This window comes from Rhynchophorus ferrugineus, unplaced genomic scaffold (assembly GCF_030347505.1).
Source record: "Rhynchophorus ferrugineus isolate W39M unplaced genomic scaffold, kcgeb_rfMv2 rfM3, whole genome shotgun sequence".
NCBI lineage: Eukaryota > Metazoa > Arthropoda > Insecta > Coleoptera > Curculionidae > Rhynchophorus > Rhynchophorus ferrugineus.
In genome coordinates this window covers 64,524,460-64,545,620 of record NW_027472582.1, presented here as the reverse complement: position 1 = coordinate 64,545,620, position 21,161 = coordinate 64,524,460, and the positions used below count along the sequence as shown (strand labels likewise).

Here is a 21,161-nt window from a genome sequence, read left to right as displayed (position 1 = left end):
AACTAGTTAAAGAACTTACCCATCTTTTCCATTATTTAGAACCAGTGTCTCTGCTTCATCCCGTGTAATACTGTCACCGTGGAAATAACCCTGCGTCAGATGAGGCCCATATTTAAGGATTTCCGTAGGCCCACCTCTTACATCAATGAACCTGAAATTTATACGAATAATTAGAATATTATGAAAGTTAATTATATCATTAAATTATATGACGGTATAGCTAACAGGTCAATTCAAAAGTCCCGAGCCTGCTACATAGATGGTGCTACTTGAATTAAATCCATATATTTTTTAGTTAGCCCTAACCTTCAAGAGATGCGTGTTTGGTTTGTGAATTATAATATTTTGAGTGATTTTGAGTAATGCAACTTTTGTTATTGTGAAAAAGTGGATAGAAAGGAATTTCGAGTATTTATAAACTATTGCTATTTGACGGGAAAAAATACAGTTGAAGTAAAAATTTGGCTTTATCAACTATCAAGGATTGGTATGCTAAGTTAGGCGTGCTGACATGAGAATACGGTGAAGGCAGTGGACGCTCAAAAGAGGTTGTTACCGACAAAAAAGATTGAGATTGAATGAAATAGCAGACACTCTAAAAATATCAACTGAACGTGTACATCATTACATTCACGAATGTTTTGGGTATGAGAAAGCTATGTGCAAAGTGGGTGCCGCGCGAGCTCACTTTTGACCAAAAACAACGACGAGTTGATGATTCGGAGCAATAAGAAGCAAGCGTAATAAACCCAACTTTTTGTCGATATGTGACAATGGATGAAACCTGGCTCATTTTTTCACTCCGAAGTCTAATCGGCAGTCACCCGAGTGGAGTGCGCACGAAGAATCCGCTCCAAAGCGTGGCAAAACGCAATAGTCGACTGGCAAGGTTATGGCGTGTAAATTTTGGAAAATAAACGAAATAAAAATGATATCTTTCGACTACATGCAACAATGGATAAAACAAGAGTTCTATATTATATACCTGCGTGAAAAAGATCAGCTAAGTGGATATTAGGTTCTAAAAGTCGTCCAAAGGCTCCAAAATTTGGTCTTTGTAGAAAAAAGCAATAAAAAATTAGTTTTGAAGCAAACCGTGAACTAAGAAGACTAAAACTAACTAAAACTTTTTTTAACACCCTACTTCTTAAAATAATATTATTTATTAGTATAATTATTATAGTAAACTTTTTATTGCATTTACCACATTAATAGAATACCAAATATGTATGCGTCTACATGCAAATACCCACTTAATGAACAAAATAACATAGTAAATGCCAGTACTTAGAGAAAATTATAGTTTTCGAAAGGACGTTTTTGAATTTAAACTAAATTAATTAAGCCCAAAGTTATTGAACTTTATTTATGCAAATGTTCTAAATCGTATTGTCGTTAAAACACTACATGTCGCATAAAATGCGATAAAATTAGTATTGGAAAAACATAGAGGCGGATAAACGCGATGTGTTTCTCTTGTTTTATGCAAAGTATATACACGTATTTGTATTTTAGTTTAAATAAATTTGTTGTTAGTACTGTGTAATAATTAACAATCCTTGATAATTAAAAACATTTCAAAATATGTATCTATAGGTATTTACATTTCAAATAAATGTTTTAAATTAATATATATATATATATATATATATATATATATATATATACATTGGGTAACGTGAGATCTACATAGTTGATCTGGTATTCTTTTCCTCTAAAGCTCATCTCAGGTTTTGTAACAGATCACATATCTCTGATTTCACAAATATATAGTCATTAAATTTATTTCACTGTATTGTACTTGTGAAAAATGTACAAATGAGACCTCAAAGAACCGATAGAAACGAAGCAACAAGACGAGAAGAATATAGAATTAGAAGGAATTAGACAAATCATTGTTGTGTCGATAATATTTTATAAAAATTAATGAAACTTCTTCGGGGGTATCATACGACTGCGACATGATTTGCAATTCATTTGACATCCAAGCAAGGGTTTCACTAGAAGATGTCGTCTCCCTAGTAATTTCCAGCATAGTAATGGTTATGCATAGCAATCATGACTGTTCTGATGTTTATTGATGATTGGGGATTCGACAGATTTTGAATTTCTTTATGATAAAGTTTGCATTGCAGAGTCTTGACAATTAATGAAGAATCGAATACAATATTGATAATTAACAGATGATCAGATACTGTAGTTAGAGAAAATGCACTAGTTCAAATGCTTGGACCCAGTACAGTAGAAGAATGAGTCATCCGTCCTCCAAACCTAAAATCGGGTCCTTCCTGGAACGCTTATTTTGCCAATTTGACACTACCACAGCTTGACGCCTGTAAGCTTTATGGTGAAGTGGATAGAAGAAGCAAGCAGAGAGCAACTTTAAATATGACTGTTAAGTATGAATGTTTAACCCTTAACATCATCAAGAGTATATATCCTTTACGATTAAGTACCATGATTAATTTGAGGTTATTATTAAACAATTTGGAGAAATAACGTACATTATTTCTATGTAAGAAGAGACATGATTATATTTTATAATATTAATCTATTTACCGAGTTTCAGTTTGTTTTATTTATCATGGCTGTAGTAATATTTGAATAAAAAGAGTGAAAAAAAACGCAAAAACGCTTTTGTTTTTGCTGAACGGATGATTTATAATATTAAAATAATAGTTAGCGGAAATACTATAAAAGTGTTATATCATAGATTAAAAAGTATGTCGAATTTTGAATAGGAATATAGAAATTATTCTTTCTGTAAGAACAAAAAACCGATTTAGAAGAAACAAAACGTAGAGAAAATGATACATTTTTCGGAAAAATATCCGTGGGTGCTATAGTAATAATGAAATATGTAATGTAAATTTTTAACAATATAAAATATCTGAGGTTAATTGAAGAACAAATTTAAAAAAAACAGAACTCTGTGTAGCGACCTTGAGGCATATCGAATTTTACATCGTGGAATAACTGTCATCAAAGTACCCAGAAATATAATCCCAGATATTGAACACGGGCGGGGTGCCAGCAGCGACAACTAGAACACGATAACGAATAGCTGGCAACCGCGAGACGTTTATCCGGGATGTTATTGAAGGGTATTTCCGATCATTCAGTAACCGACCATCGTTTGGTTTAGACGTGCCACCATCGACTGCCCAAGCCTCGTCACCAGGTAACACCGCCGCCATCCGTTTTATCTATTTTGCATTTTCTAAAATATTCTAAATAAACTGTTTCATTTCGTTTTACCTCCATTCACCGAGCCATATTAGTTTACCCTAAATGTATAAAATGGATTCAAGGCATAAATCTCTTTGATACTAGTGATAAGTAAACAGTTTATTTGGTATAATTAAATGAACATACTTGAATTGGAAGCTGTATACGAGAATGGAGTAATTTTATGTGAAAGACTTTTTGAAATGAACATTACGCAATTTAAATTCAAAACGTACGCTATCTAACTACCCCCAGGTAATAATAAAAATGGTACATTCTAGGTTTAAGTGCACATTTCTCGTATTTTTACCGAAGCGCCGGCTATATCAGCAGTTTTCGAATAGGAAATTCGCATTTAGTCTAGGAGAGAGAATATAGCTGGTCGTTTTTTTATCCGAACCTACCTAGTTGGTCGATATTGGGCACCCCAACGTTCGTGCTTGTATATTTGTGCCACCTCCTCTGGATCGCTCACTACCCTGCCTACACCGTTGGTAAAATCCATGGCGACTCGAGGATTGTTCGCCTCCTAGAAGAAAAATAAAGGATTTTAAATATTTGTTATTATTATTTATTTATATGATTCACAAATTTTGAATTAAAAAAAAATATTTCTTTTGAATTAACAAGACGCTATTAGTATTTTTCAATATAGTATTTCTCTTCAGTATTTACGTGTTTATTATATCATTCTATTTTCATTATCTTATTTAATATATGTTGTCGTTCATACTCACGTTGTAGTAATAATTTAAACAAGTATTATGTAATGCGCGTTGGACCCGATGGATTGATTATTTGGTTTAGTCCATATTTTCTGACATTAAGGTTTCATAGGAACATTTATGCTTAATTTTTTTGCAGCAGTAACGGTTAAGGAAATGTTGAAAAAAGGTTGATTACACATTACTACATCCTAAGCAACTTAAGCAAGATAAAAATAAGGGAAAGTATATATTAATTGGCTTAGCGAAAATTGTGCCTCCCTTTTTGAAGAAAATGGGAGCACCTGGAGGCTTGAAATTTTTCATGGTTAAAGCTTATATCGAGGAAGAATTTTTAGGCTTAATATTTTTGTTGAAAATGCCCTACAAATAAAATGCCCAAAATCAAGCAACCTGGAATAGCCGTCAGATCGGCGACAGAAAATATATAAACAAACTCAACGAGTCTGGGCTGAGTTTAGCTCCTCGACAATAACGTACTGGGATAGAATCTCGCTGAGAATAAAGGTTTATTTTTAAGTTTATAAAATATAATAAAGGATAATGTTCATTAAAATTAAGCGAATGTTTATTTTTACTTTCGGTTATTATTATTTTTATATTACTAGTTATTCCCGTATTGTAGGAATTATTAAAGGGTTTTGGCAAGTTTGGTTAAAAAACGATTAAGAATAGTATGGTCACGTAAAGTTATATTTTACACTTTTGGTAGAAAAAACAAATTAATATGCCCGCTTTATCGGAAAGTATATACGTATGTGAAAGAAAAACCCGACATATGTGAAATTTCATTCCATCATAGATTAACAATTCGAAAATAATAAGAATCGTCTGTTTTCTTTTGTTCTTGGATCTTTTGTTATGGATACATAGTATATCACTGCACTAAAGCTAATTCCTTGAGGGGTATCGACTTCCGATTAATGTCAGGTTTCATTAGTAGTGTATTTCTTAACAAAGCACTGTACATCAAGAACTAACATGAATTTTGCATAGAATATTAAGAGTTCCTAAATAGTTACATAGAATTTTAATTGAGAGACATGGGACATAAGACAAAGTAAAAAGCCATAGAAGACAGACTAAAGATGAGCTATCTGCCAGGGCGAGATCGAAGAGTAAAATAAATAAGTAAAGAACGATGCAATTTAAATTTAATTATAATTAAATTAAAATATTAATAATTAAAAATTTAGGTATATATATTTCAGTTGAGAAATATGGGATATTAGAATAAATAAATGAAGTAATATCCAGTATTTAAAATGAATCTAACTACATAACTTGCATATAGATGGAAGGCATAGAACAATAAATTTGAAAATTGTGAGTGAGTGTTATTGAAATAATTTGCTTATATTTTAATATATCTGCCACATAAGAAATTTACAGTTAAGGAAGTAAAAGAAACAATACTTAAACAAATCAATGATAAAAAAGCTCCCGGTTTTGACCTAATTACTGGAAGAATCTTAAAAGAGCTCTCAGGAAATAGTGCAACAAATTAATAACATTCATATTTAATGCCATGCTAAGACTTAATTACTTCCCTAGCACTTGGAAAGTGGCTCAAATCATTATGATTCTTAAACCAGGGAAAGAATCAGAAGACGACTCCTCTTATCGTTCTATAAGCCTGTTACCTATTATCTCAAAACTTTTCAAAAAACTGTACATTAAGAGATTAAAATTAATCACAGAGGAGAGAAATATTATTCCAGACCATCAATTTGGCTTCCGTAATAAACACGGAACATCAGAACAAATACATAGAATAGTCAACCAAATTAACAAAAATTTAAACGATAAAAAATATTGCTCCGCTGCATTTCTCGATATTTCTCAGCTCTTCGACAAGGTGTGGCACACTGGACTGCAGGTTAAATTGAAAAGGCTTTTGTCAACTACTGAAATCGTACCCCACAGACAGACATTTTATTGTCAAACAGGGTGACGAATACACTGACCTAAAGCCCTTATATTCGGGTGTTCCGCAGGTTCTCGTCCAATTATTATATCTTATGTACACAGCTGACCTACCGACCTCACGAAACACTATTATTGCAACATATGCTGACGATACAGCGGTTTTATCATCACCCGAGGATCCAATATCAGCCACAAAATACCTCCAACTTCATCTTAACAAAGTCGAATTGTTGTTGAAAACGTGGCGTATCAAAGTAAATGAGACAAAATCTACCCATATGACATTCACCCTTTGCAGAAGAACATGTCCCTGCATCTTGGAATGCACTTTGATCGACGTCTGACTTGGAAAAAACATATAGTTACCAAACGCAAACAGCTTGGGCTTAAACTAAACCAAATGTATTGGATAATAGGGCGTAAATTTAAATTATCATTAGATAACAAGGTTTTGCTGTATAAGTCAATACTTAGGCCCATCTGGACCTACGGTATTGAACTGTGGGGTACTACTAGCAAATCTAACATAGATATCCTCCAAAGGTTCCAGAGTAAAGTGTTGCGAGTCATCGTCGATGCCCCATATTACGTGTCCAACAAACTGATTAAACTCGATATCCCCATGGAACCCATAACGAGTGTGATTCGAAGTGCTAGTGCGAAGTACTCTCAAAGACTATTAGTGCATCCTAATGCACTCGCCAAACAGTTAAATGTGCGCGCGATGATAATGAAGTGCGTAGGCTCAAACGCAAACTACCATACGAACTGGTTAATAAACACATTTAGTGAAAAACACAAAGAGTGAAATTTAATAATTTCTAGAATAAGTTAGAATAGTCATTAGAATAAGTTAGGATAGACTTTAAAATAAGTTAGAATAGTATCTAGAATAAGACTGAACGTTAGGTGATTATTTATTTTACACATTACATAATTTTATTGAATTTCATATTTTTCATTATTATTTATTGCTGTACGTACATTATACTGATGTTGTTGTTGCTATAGTGCGTAGGCGCCAGCCGTGTTTATATATTTTTTCCACGTTCTTTTACCACAATGGTGCGGCTATAATATCCTAACTTTATCAATGGGCCGGATATTTGATAAAAATTGTGGTTTCTGTTATGGAGATAAACAGTTACCAAACATCAAGATTATTTCAAATCTTGGTCGAATTATTGTTGAATATATACTTGTTATAATTTATTGTTGTGATTGGTTATTTGAATGATGGTTGACAAGAACATCTCTATGCTGATCTAAGATTCATTTTAGTTGTCAGACAGTAAGAAAATTGATACTACAGTGTTTAAAGGCTTATGGGCAAGAAAAATCCGAGTATGTACTCATAATTCGATATATATTCCACAAGACAGTTTATTGGGTCCATTATTGTATCTCCTGTATATTGTTGATTTGTCGATCATAAAAATCATTGGGGCAACATATACAGCACGGCAATCTTAGCATGTCACATGGGTGGTAGCAGACAATGATACCTTCAAGGAAACTCCAAACACATCTTAATAAATACAATTGTGGCTGAAAAATTGGCGTAACTATGTAAAACTACGGCAACTTATTTAAAATTGGAATTCCATAGAAAAAAAGGGTCACTAGTGACTATTAATAAGTTCCAACTCCCCGGAAGAAGGATTATAAATATCTTCGCAAAAATCGAGTATCTAGATCGACATTAAACTTGGAAGAAGTACATACTTGCTAAACGAAATCAACCTGGACTTAAACTAAATAAAATGTATTGGATTGTTGGATGAAAATCGAAATTATCCTTAGATAACTAGATGTTGTTTTCCAAATCAATATTTAGGCTTATTTGGTCCTACAGAATCCAATTATTGGATGCTGGTACAAAATATGACATGGCCTAATTCAACGGTTCCAAAACAAAATACCGAGTGATATCCCTTTAGAATCTATAACTAGTATAATTCAGCGTTAGTGTTAGCACCCTAGTCTACCTTCTAATCAGCTAAATGCGAATGATAACAGTGAAATACGAAGACTAAAACATTTACTACGATCGGATCTAATTAATGGAGATATAATGGAGAGCCAATTCAAAATAGCAGTGACGCGAGTGTCAATATGTGTCTGTCAAAAGTTGTAAATTCGTCTTACAGTCAGACAACATTATCCTGTCATTTTATTCTATTTAAAAAGAGATAGAATGCTGTTAGAGAAGTTCGAACAAGTAACGGAATGAGCCTGCAAAAGTTGTCCGTTTGCCAAACGTCTTTAATAATTTTGAAATCGCTGCGGTTTCCATTGAAAATATTTTTTGTATCTTTGAAATTTGAGCGTTTACCTCGATTTAACCTCCTTCCCCCAATACAATACATACACTGACTATAGCGACTCTCCAACATTTCGATACCATTTTTGTAGTACGATTTGTTCTTTGCTCCAAAATATGCCTCAGTTTCGGCGATCACCTCTTCATTCGACGAAAATTTCTTCCCAGCGAGCATTCTTTTGAGATCGGAGAATAGGAAATAGTCGCTGGATCTGGAGAATACGGTGGATGAGGAAGCAATTAGAAGCCCAATTCATAGATATTTGCCATCGTTTTCACTGACTTGTCACACGGTGTATTGTCTTGGTGAAGCAGCACGTTCTTTTTTTTTAAATACGGCCGTTTTCGGCGATTTAGCCCTTCAACCGGTCCAATAACGCTACGTAATAGTCGCTGTGGTTGGTCCTTCCTTTTTCAGAGTAGTCAATGAAAATATGTCCATGCGCATCCCAAAATACAGACGCCATAACTTTGCCAGCCGACTCTTGCGTTTTTCCACGCTTTGGAGCGGGTTCATCGTGCGCAGTCCACTCGGATGACTGTCGATTGGACTTCGGAATGAAACGATGGAGCCATGTTTCATCCACTGTCACATATCGACACAAAAACTCGGGTTTATTACGCTTGATCATCTTCAAACACTGCTCCGAATCATCAACTCGTCGTTGTTTTTGGTCAAAAGTGAGCTTGCATAGCATCCACTTTGCACAGAGCTTTCTCATATCCAAATATTCGTGAATGATATGATATACACGTTCAGTTGATATCTTTAGAGTGTCTGCTATTTCATTCAATTTCTATTTACAGTCACTCAAAATCATTTTGTGGATTTTTTAAATGTTTTTGTCGGTAACAACCACTTTTGGGAGTCCACTGCGTTAACCCTTTCGGTGCTCATTTCACCACGTCTAAACATAGCATACCAATCATTGATGGTTGATTTTCTTGGGGCAGTGTCCGGAAACTCGGCATCAAGCTAAGTTCTTGCTTCAACTGTATTTTTTCCCTTCAAAAAGCAATATTTTATCACGCGAAATTCCTTTTTATACATTTTTCACAATAATAAAAGTGGCTTCACTCAAAATGCTATAATTCATAAAGTAATGATCCGACAGCTGTCAAATTTGTACACGCATCTTTTGAGGGTTAGGGCTAACTAAAAAACATATACATAGAACCTCCCCCTTTTTCGAAGTCGGTTAAAATGCAGCACACATATTCATATGTTAACTGTAGCATATTTTCGTACAGCATTCGAATTCCATATTTAAAATATTATGTTTTTCCTGAGATCTCATGAGTTTGTTATTAGTTTTTGGGATTAATGAGAAGAATGAACTTGTTTTATATCGAAAAATATTAGAAATTATAACGTATCTATACAATAACATATTTATCAATATTCAAAGGCCTTTTTTATCAGTCGTTTGAATAATAAAGACAAGCAACAAGCGCGGACAAAAACGGATTGCAGCGAAATCATAAATTACGTCGCCGTTCGGCCGGACAAAACGGGTTTAGCACGAGCTACCGGATTCAATCGTGTGCAAGACTGCCCGGCTGATTCAAAAGTTGAAACACTCAATAACAGGCAAAGAGCGCGCCAGCTCGCCGACACGAAGAATTGTAAAATGTGCGCGGGACCGGTTCGAGGGCGGGTCTTTCTATAAATTACTGAAAAGTTCTCGCGCAATAAGGAAAAATCTATCGGAAATTTATCATCGCGGGAGAGGGTAGAACCGCGCAGACGGCAACATTGTTTTTATGATTATTTTTCGAAGCTATGAACCTGGTTATGATAATCTATACGGCAACAAATATTTGTATTTTCTTGTATTTTTATAAATTAATATTTTCGTAGGCATAATTTATTCTTCGGGTTAGATTTCCTTTTTTTGCAGATAGTTCGGCAAAATGTAATATATTTGAAGTCTCATCGTCCGTAAGACTATATTTAAAACTCACGATCACGATATATTGTTTAAGAATCACTGTTCATATATTCACAAGTCAGGATGTCAGGAGACTGAAACGAACAAAACCATACGAACTTGTGTGAACATTTAGTGTGCATTATTAGTGTAAACTATAGCTATAAGTTAATAATTAATAAATAATTATAATTTTATAATTGAGGAATACATACTGATGTATTTTCTCGTACTCGTCTTGCTTGTTAATTAATCCAAGCACATAGGAAAAGTAGTAATAAATTAATTGTAATAATAATAATTAAGATTGTACTAAGTGTATCTAATAAAGATGTTATAAAAAAAATATATTCACAAGAAAGTTGAGAAAAACGATACTTGGTATATAATTATATGCTCTGATAGTTGACATGCTGAAGGTTGAAGCTGTTAGTTAGCAATTAGGCGTGACGTGTACAAGTTATAAGAACCCAAAGACGTAGAGTATCTTTGGCTCTGAATTTTAATTTTTGTTTTTTCAGATGGTTTATTGTTATACCATCTGGGCCTGGAGCTTTTTTAAAACACAAACGTTTTAACGAGAGCTTTGGGAGAGACTATGATCTTCAGGAGATGGACTGATTGGAAGTTTTTTGCAAGAATACTATACTATTTACAAAGACCAATTCGGATTGTTGTTATTGCTAATTGTTTTGATACAGGATGGATGCTCACCTATACATTAAGGCCCATCACCATTATATTTTCTCTTCTTTCTAAGAGCATCTCGATCAAGGACCAAGCAAAAAAAAAGATCGAGTTGTGCTATATATTTTTGATAATATTAGATTGAACATAAAATTTTGGAAATGTAATTACTTTTTGTTTCTGCGCAGAAAAATTTAAAGGTCAGTATTGATTGCATTAGTTATCTGCTTTTTTCTAATAACTTAATTCCTGACTACACTGTTTAATACAACGGATATACAAAAATCTGGTATGACATCATCGCACTTTCTCTTTAAATGATTGAATGAAAATAAGTGTGCCATCGATATAAAAAAATCTGGTATATACTAGTTTATAGTAATAGTTTAATCTCATTATTTTAGACTTATACATTTATCATATATTATTGTAGTTAAAATATAGGAATATATTGGTTAATTGGAAGGAAATCATAATGATGAGTACATAATAAATTGCCATTAAACAAGCAAGTATTGAAACCTATATGGGTATACGGAATTCAATTATGAACAACGTTCTGAGAACTATTGTAGATGCACCCGAGATCTTCAGAAACCGACTGACATTCAGGAAATCAAGAGAATCGTATTCAAGGAGATATTCCATTCTCATGTCAATATCGAAATATTACAACTCTTGGATCACACTAGAACAGGTCACAGACTCAAAATAATCAATTTCATCTTGTGTAGTGTAGTGTAGTGAAGCGCATTTATTAGAAAAACCAGTAGTGTTAATATATAAACATTATTACACCAAAGGCTAAGATAGAATCGATATGTCCTCCTAGATATATAACTAAATTTAAGCTATAGTAAAGACAAATTGTAGATTAGTTGGCAAAGACTAGTAATAATGTAATGAACTTATGAAAGCGGGCATGTTAGTGTAGCGATCAAAACGACAGTATGATCATTTTACTGTTGCCACAGTTGCAGGTTTGATTTCATTGAATAGTGAGTTCATTCTAATTGGTAAAACTTAAGGCATTAGACCAGAAATAAATACCGCAGACTCTCTATAACATAAACGATCAATAATGGAAACAAACAAAAGTTTACAAAAAACGTTTATATATTATTCATTATAAGTAATATGTAGAATGTTTAAGAAAGTTAAGGTATTCGATTGGAATATTTAGTCATTTCTATCAAATAATACTAATGATGTTACGTCGACAAAGAGGTAATAAAGATTTTGTTTTTTGTGTGAGAATTTATCGAGAAAATATTGATATCTGCACAGTGGACTTTGGAGCAAAGTATTTGCTTTTGATTGCTTTACTGATTCTATTTGTTCAATAATATTCTGTGTACCAAGTACGTATGTATTGCAGATAGGACCTATGTCTACAGATAATATAAATTTAAGTAGATAATATTATTTGCGTTATTTAAATAACAATATATTTTATTATTGATCTTCTGCCATTTTCCATTGTATTTATCTAATAGTGTTTCCAAAAAGTTTTTCAGTTTTTCACAGGAAATTCACACAGTTATATATTAGGTAAGAGCGGGGCTTAATCGATTAAACCTGTCATAAGCTAAGAACTAGTCGTATGGTTACGAGTTCAGTGACTAAAATATCTTAGATAATGTTAAAATGGATTTAAACTATATAGTAAATTATTAAGATATTTCTTGTAGACTAATAGGATCATTTTGGAGAATAACATTTTTGGTATGACATTGACAATAAAGAAATAAATTAACTACCTCTTTTCGGATTTCTTTGAATGTTTTGTCTTTTTGATTTTTGATTGATATTTATTTTTGTATTTATGGTCTGTAGGATTCTTCAAGTTGTTTAAGTCCTTTTGAGTTATTTGAATAGGTGTAAATGGTAGTTCTTGCCCCAAAAATATTTCATGCTTTTTAAAGGTATTAAATCATAGTATCTTAATGATCAGGTAATTCGTCTAGGAAATTCCAGATCTTTAAAATGATTCAGTAACTTTATTTGCCTTCAGAGCTAAATCCTTTCATGATATAACACGCGGGTTGAAAAGTGCCGGGCCCAACACATAGATGGCGCTAGTTTTATTGCGTGCCCCGCTTTTTCAGTTAGTACTAACTCAAAAGAAAGCTGTTAACATTTTATGATATTCTACTCATAAGTTTGTGAGTTATATACTTTTGTTAGTTTCAAAACAACGAATCAAAAATAATTTCGTGTTTTAATTTTACACTTCTTGATTCGCTGAAGCCAAACAATGACTTGAAAAGTATTATAAGGACTCCGTTCCATCAGAAACAACAATTAAACGTTGGTTTGTTGACTTCAAACGTGGTCGTAGAGACACCGATGATGCAGAACACAGTGGACGCCTAAATGAGGTGGCAAAGCCCGCCAGAAAACATTAAAAAAACACAAAATCAATTTGAATGATCGAAAAGTTGCGTGAGTTAGCTAACCTCGTAAGCATTCGACTATGGGGTAGCTCTGTTCAAAGTGGGTGCCGCGTTTGCTTACTGTTGACGAAAAACAAGAATGAGTTGAGAATTCGATTTTCTGTAACTAAGATAATTATTTATTTATTGCTCTTATCCGCAAACAAATTATACAATCAATTACCGATATTCGTAAAATAATTGAAAACTTTTGGTGCAATGGTTTTATAAATGCCCTACAAAACAGTTGGCTTGGAAAGTTGCTTTATATTCCTGCTAGTCTGGTAAAATTTCATATTACAATGTAACATAATAATTATACGAAATTTTAAAATTCACGTTGTCATTACCTCTCGTGATGTTTCTTTCTGCTCGGTGCATTTCAACAAAAAGCCAAACTAGCCGAGCGATAAAAAAGAGAGCTCGAAGGCAATTTAAAAAAAAGAAATCCGATTTAACGTCCATTTTTCAACTCCGTCAGTTGCAAAATTGTTGAATTTGCCGGTCATCCATGCGTGCGCCATTCTAAAATACGCAAAAGATATGGCACGATAACGTTTCTGTTCTTTTCTGATATTTATGCACTGAAAACTGGATGTAAATGGAAAAACGTAAAAAATCTGCCATGCCAACCATAATTCCTGTAAAAATGTTGCATTGTACTTTAGAAGTATTCATAAGGAAATATCTAATTATCAATAATGGCTTCGTTAATTGTATTACATTATATTCATTGTATCAATTGTATTACATATAAAAGTATTTCCTAAAAGATAATCCATATATTAATCGGTTTAGAGAAAATTTTGCCTGCCTTTTTTAGGAGAATGGTGACACCTGGAGGCGTAAAATTTCGCACGGTTAAAGCTTTAATATCGAGGAACAATTTTCAGCCCTACAATTTTTGTCTAATATGCGCTACAAATAAATAAATTCAAACCGGCCTGGTGGCGCAGTGGTAAAGGCAACAGAACGGGCCACCTACTGTTGCGATAGTCGCGGGTTTGAATCCTGCTGGGGCATGGTCATAAATTTATGTTTGTGATTGTTTAATATTTGTGATTGTCCTTAGGCAAGAGTGTAAAATCCGACAAGGAAAATGATCCCAGTCACGTCAGTAACCAGGCTGGGTAGACCGGATGTCTTCTGGATGGTTTCTAAAGTTGGTCACTCGCCAGTCGGTAGGCTTAATGCCGGGGACCGTGGTTTGGAGCCCACATTTAACTGCAGGTTCAGTGCAGTAAACCCCTAGTTGGTAAAAGGAGACTTTTACCAACTAGGGCTTTACTGGGCGAGAAATCAACCAACCGTACAAGTACATAATACATACAAAATATGTAAAAAAATATATTTTATATTTAAAATATATCCAAAAAAGTAAAGTTATATTTTACATTTTTGTAGACAGCAAATTAATGTGTCTGGTTTACCGGAAGGTATATACAGATGTGAAAGAAAAACTTTATATATGCGAATATTTCATCCCAATATAGATTAATAAAATTCGAGAATAACAAAAATCGTCTGCCGTCGTTGTTTACAAAATATTTAGATTTTCGAAATCAGCTTTTGATTTAATTCGATATCTAGTGAAGAGAGAAAAGCTAAGAAAAATTGTAATCGCTTAAAGACTAATAGTAATTGATATTATTCTGGAGACGAAGTATATGATTGCACTAGAGGTAATTCTAAAAGTTGAGATTTTTCTGTAAATTTTTTAAAATTTCTGATTCATTTCAGGTTTCGTTGGTATATGAATTTCTTTAAAAAAATAACTAAATATTAGGTAATAAATAGGTTAATTTGTGCATCCAGAGTTAAAATGAATGTTGCAAAGAATGTTAACAATTATAAAATAGCCTCATAGAATTTTAATTCCTCATTCAGTTGTTAGTTGTTAGTTTCCATGTGGGATATAAGACAAAATAGAAAGCATTAGAAAGGAAGGACGCCTAGAAGTGAAATTAAAGATGAGCTAGCTGAAAGGGCGAGATCGAAGAGTGGAATAAATAAGCAGTAATATAAAATAGCAGTAATATAAGAGTAATATACATTTCCTCCAATATACATATCTAAATTGTAAAAAATAGATTATCTAATTGTATTCGTTATTGTTTTAATATATATGCTAAAGTCAAATATCAATAAAAAAAATTGTTAGTTTTATTCATATATTTCATCTGTTTTAATACACAAACATGTATAACTTTATATAAGGAAAGTAGTAAGGAAAGATCATGTACACTTATATTTGACAATAAAAATAATCTTTCTTATAATACTTTGTTATAATGTTCAGTAATTTAAAATTATCAGTACTCTGTCGATTATTGAAACTTAAAATTACTATGGAAATTAAATTTAATTAAATGCCATTTAAGAAAGGTTAGTTGTGTTAGTTCTTGAAATAATTTACATATAATACAAATATACAGATATTTATTATTTTAATTAATGTTATATATCAAATACATTTTCTGAACTTTGAAAATACTGCAAAAACAAGTTTTAGTGACATCTCGTTTTAAAATTATTCCTTTTATACTAACATGAGAAAGAAATGATTAGAAATATAGTAAATTATATATAGTTTTGTCATATAATACGAAAAACTATTTAAGATACCCTTCGCTGTTCAATGCAATCTTCCTGAATATCAATTCAGTTTCGGTATAATTTACAGTATACTTCCACGACTGATACTGTCGCTTATTTTTGTTAATCACATTGCTTTGTTTATCAGAAATTAATCTACGAATAAATCTTCTTTTACATCTAAAAAGCATTCTTGATATATTTGCGAGTACTAACTTACTTAGTCAAACTACCAAGTTCATAAAACTCCTTAGCTCGTTTTGACACAACACCATGGTGCATATTATTTGTAACAGGTCAATTGACAAGTCCCCGGCCTATCATAATAAAACACACTTTTTGGGCAATTTTTTTTTATTCAACATAATTCCTTTCGAGGTTAGGGCTAACTGAAAAACATATGGATTTAATTCAAGTAGCGCCATCTATGTACCAGGTCGGGGACTTTTCAATTGACCTGTTATATATTACAGCAGTACTTTAAAACTGTCGCCTTAATTAATTTATCATATATATATATATATATATATATATATATATATATATATATATATATATATATATATATATATCTGGCGAATGATGTTTTGTATATTCTTTATTACGTTTTAATTGTGAATATCTGCTTTTGTTTGTACCAATCCGTACATTTATTAGAATCGTAATGAATATTAGTTTTTAGTAGACAAAACTACAATTACGTATTTCTCAATAAGCAGACATTATAAAACATTTTATTGCCAATAAACTTTACAACGTAGAACCTCTGGCGTTGTGAGGATATATTAGAAAAAAAAGGATGGTCGAATAGATTTGGCGCCAGTTTTTATTACGGATATAATAGTAACATTTGAATGCAATTTTAGCAAGGGCTTATTGGCGATGGTGTAGATGTATTACACCAATAATATCTCATTATAGACATGTCAATGTTAAGATATGTAAATATATTCTAGTTGACGATACAGTATAAAAAAATTTCGCCACAGATGCAACATTTAGAGGTAATATATTTTCTTAAATATTACCGAATATATTTTGTATAATCAGTTCTACTTTTTGAACAAGTAAACGTTAGTAAAACATATTTGAATTAATAGCAAAATAATTGAATTTGTTTAATATTGTGATAGTATTTTTTGTTGCAAAATTAATGTTTCATTTAAACTATTGATAACCATTTGATTTGGTACCATTGGAAATTTCATTTGTAAAAGTGACACGTTTATGAAATGAAATAAATTATTTTGGCCATATACAAGTTAATGTATTAGTTCCACTGAATGGAATGAAAATTACAATGGAGACAATAAATTATCCAAAGAAACAATGCCTGGTAAATACAGCATGTAAAATGGTAAGATGGTTTTTAAATACCATCAAGTGGGTTTTTAAAGGTAATTAAAGCGTGACTGAAGACTTGATATGCTCTAAATTATTTTCTTGTATAGCAGCTCGTATAAGTTTCTTTTTTAATTTTAATGTTTAACTAAAAATTGAATCGATGTTTTGTGCGTTAACACTGCTTATAAAACGTATTCAAGTCCCATTATATAATAATTACACTTGCATTTTATTAAGAGCTAGAGCTAATTTGAATTTCTGATAATTTTACTAACATTATTTTTAATTTAATGTCAAACTTATCAAATTTATTAATTAATTAAATTTTCTTGGGATTTTCAATAGCGATAATAGAACTTTGTGCATATTCAAATTTAATAATTTTTGATAAAACCACAATAATACGTGTGAATAAAAAACCACATAAAAAACCACTCTGCAGTAATGCAAACTATATGATTAGAAAACAGTGGTATCATTAATTTCAAAATAATCGAAGGCTCAAAATGGAAAGGTGTTATTAAAAATGATATCTGAAGAAAATCCTCCACCAGACCAGAATATACATGATATTACATCAAGTGAAGTATATATCTGCCTTTTAATATCTAAGTTTTTATTTTGATAAATCGTCATTTTAAATTTTATTTTAACTTACTGGCTTTAGAACTCTTAGTTTAAAAAAGATGTATCGTCAATCATAATGGCCAATATCCAATAAACATTTATAGTGAAGATAACATAGATATATAGTTAAAAATAATATTTTATGTTAAATACTCGACCCAAACATATCAATGGATGGGATTGATTCTTTGATAATACTAAAATTACAAAAAGCTTATGAGACTTTTACAGAAAGCTTATAAAACAACTTAACAGTATTAGATGTTTTTAATTTGTGAAAATGATAATTAACATAGTGTTTAAATTTACTTATATTACTTAAAATTAGTTTGTGGTGTCTAGATTAACTCATATTTACATTATAGATTAAGCTACTGCCAATATCACAGAGGAGTTACATACTCCTTTTGTTACAACAGAACGTTTATTTTGAATTGGTATTTGGCTATTATCGTTAACAAGTTTATTAAATATACATTTTTTAAATTTTTATTCTTAATGGTCCAACAATTAACCAGATAGCATGGTGATTAGGAAGCACATTCGTGTCCACTAAACTTTATTAGAGACATAGTACAAAGCATGACAATGGCATGTAACAATTTGTCTTGGAACCCTTATACGATGGCTATGTTAGACTACACCCCATAATTGGATTCCACATGACCAAATAGACTTAAGTATCGACTCGTTCAACAATTCCTTGTAATCTAATGATTGACGTTTTCTAACTTGGATCCGCGCCCGAAAAGCCAATACATTTGATATAGTTTAAGTCCAAGTTGTTTTCGTTTAGCATGTATATTTCCAGCGTAAGCATCGGTCTAGATGTATATAAATTTATAACTACAAAAAAAATAGTCGTTGAGTTTTAGGTGATGGCCTAATGTCAGATGGCAAATACGAATAATATCATATTAATATGCTGTAGTGGAGGTGTAGCATCATGTCGATCGGATATGTTATGATACATCAAAATTAACATTTATATTGATTGTTCGTGTATGATAATAATGTTGATTTAATGGGCGATTTTAACAAACTTCTTTAATTATGCATGACAGTTCTGGGTACATATGATAATTTGATGACGAGCCGAAAGGTTATTGTCTTTTCGGATAGGTTATGGTGATATATGAATCAAAAAGAAAAATTAATTATCTTATATGAATAATTTCAACGCAAACTATGGCCATACCCCATGAATATTCTAATTACGGTATGACGTCACCGTATGCCAAAGATAATTTATTGCTAATACATTTTAGAAACGGAATGAGCACAGGCGGGTTTCGCACATTAATTTGTATGCCAAATAAGTGACGATCGGACGCCGGGACGTACAGTCTTGAAGAGCAGAGACTTTCGTTTCATGACCATGAGATTGATATGATGAAATTTCATATTAAATTGCATCATGGAACGATTGAATTCGAATGAGGCGAGAAGGAAAAAACGATTCGCGAAACTGGTCATTAGAGGTGAATGATTTTCCGAGACGAAAGGTTAAGACTGAAAAAAAAAAGAATAATTAAGCCGAATAAGGTCAAGTGTTCGAATAAAAATTTGTCAAAGAATTAATCGGTTTTGTAATTTCCTTTTGATATCGACAAAAAAAATAAATTCTCTTGAACCAAGCGTTCAATTGTGTTAATTTTTGTATTAGTCGTTTTGGTCAATTATATTAATACATCGAGTAAAAAATATAAACTTATAATTTGTCGATATTTCGATATTTAAAAAAAAGCCGATATATCAGGTCTTACCATATTAAAACACATTTTTTTCGGTTAAATTAATTTTTTTTGTCGCAAAGTCAATTCAAAGTATTTTTGTTACGTTTTTGGATATCATATTGTTGGTAAACGTGGAAAAATCATGATAAAGACAGTCAAAGATGCGCATTTACAGTACTCTGGTTTTGCTGCAGTAAACACTGTCAAGAAATTATTTTGTCCATCCTATATATATAAATCCCATTCTTATAATTTATTGCCAATAAAATTTTAAGGTCTGGTGATTAAAAATCTTATAATTAAACTTTTATTTCAGCCTAATAAAAATATTTAAAACCAGTTAAAATTTATCTTAAAAATAAAATCTAGTTCTATATTTACGTCAATTTATAAATAGGATTATATCACGATTCATTGCATTTAATAATGTTCTTGATATTTACTTATATTATCTATTTTTGGAAAATATAATATAATTGCAAATCACAAATAAAAAATATCAAAAAATAATGACAAGCCAAGTGAGAGTAAAGTCTTCAAGATCAGTATCAATCACTCAAATATGTCATTTTGGTTACTATGCCGGTATTGATTAATAAACAAACTAGTTAAAGATAATTAAAAACAGATGAAAATTATAGAAATTTTATCTAATAAATATTTTTAAAAAAGTTACGAGATTGTATCAAATATGCTTAAGATAATATATTTTCTTTATTATATTTTACCTAAGATTTGTTTATTATTATATTCATTAATTTATTACTATTGTTCAACTGTACTTGCTTCAATAAACAAGCAAGACGAGTTCTAGATACAGTTCGTGTGGTTTGGTTCCCTTCAATCTTTCTGAGCACTGTCTAGTAGCTATGTTATATTGCTTCAACGTTGCTGAGATTTAGTAGCCCTAATTCAATTTTTTAAAGCATAGTCTTGGACAATTATGTAAACCCATTTGATTTCGCGGTCATCATGCAGTTATTCGTTGGTTACGTAGCGATAAGATTTGGTGATTAAACGAAAAACTTTATTTTGGCATTTTTATTCCGATTACTAGTCGGGTTGCTATATTTTAGTGCAACCCCATATTTAAACCTCGTAAGTCCAAATAGGATTTATGACTGATAAACCAATATCTTTGATTTTGGGTCAAATTAAAAGTATCTTCCAACTAACCAATACATTTCTACGGTTTTTAATCTAATCTGATTTGCTCTGCTTCCTGCCTTATCACGTTAATATAGAAATATTCTTGAATTTTACAGCTAAATTCTTTCTAAATTAACATGCTTGATTATATAACAGGTCAATTGAAAAGTCCCCGGCTTGACACAAAGATCACGCTACTAGAATTAAATCCATACGTTTTTTAGTTAGCCCTAACCCTTAAAAGATGCGTGTATAAATTTGATAGCTGTCGGACCATTAGTTTGTGAATTATAGCATTTTGAGTGAAAGAACTTGATTGGTATGCTAAGTTTAGCCGTGGTGAAATGAGCACCGAAGACGGTGAGCGCAGTGGACGCCCAAAAGAGATTATTACCGAAGAAAACATTAAAAAAAATCATAAAATAATTTTGAATTACCGTAAATTGAAATTG

At 31.8% G+C, this 21,161-nt stretch overlaps 1 protein-coding gene across 2 annotated transcripts in view; it reads right to left on the bottom strand.

The window, feature by feature from the left end:
* Window positions 1-21,161, bottom strand: part of LOC143192959 (uncharacterized) — a 474,490-nt gene that overhangs the window by 40,151 nt on the left and 413,178 nt on the right. For both annotated transcript variants that reach the window (XM_076398837.1, XM_076398838.1), the window contains 2 exons: window positions 3,633-3,757; window positions 20-151 (listed from right to left, as the gene is read on the bottom strand). In XM_076398837.1, the coding sequence (XP_076254952.1) occupies window positions 20-151; window positions 3,633-3,757 (257 nt within the window). The remainder of the gene's footprint in view (window positions 1-19; window positions 152-3,632; window positions 3,758-21,161) is intronic.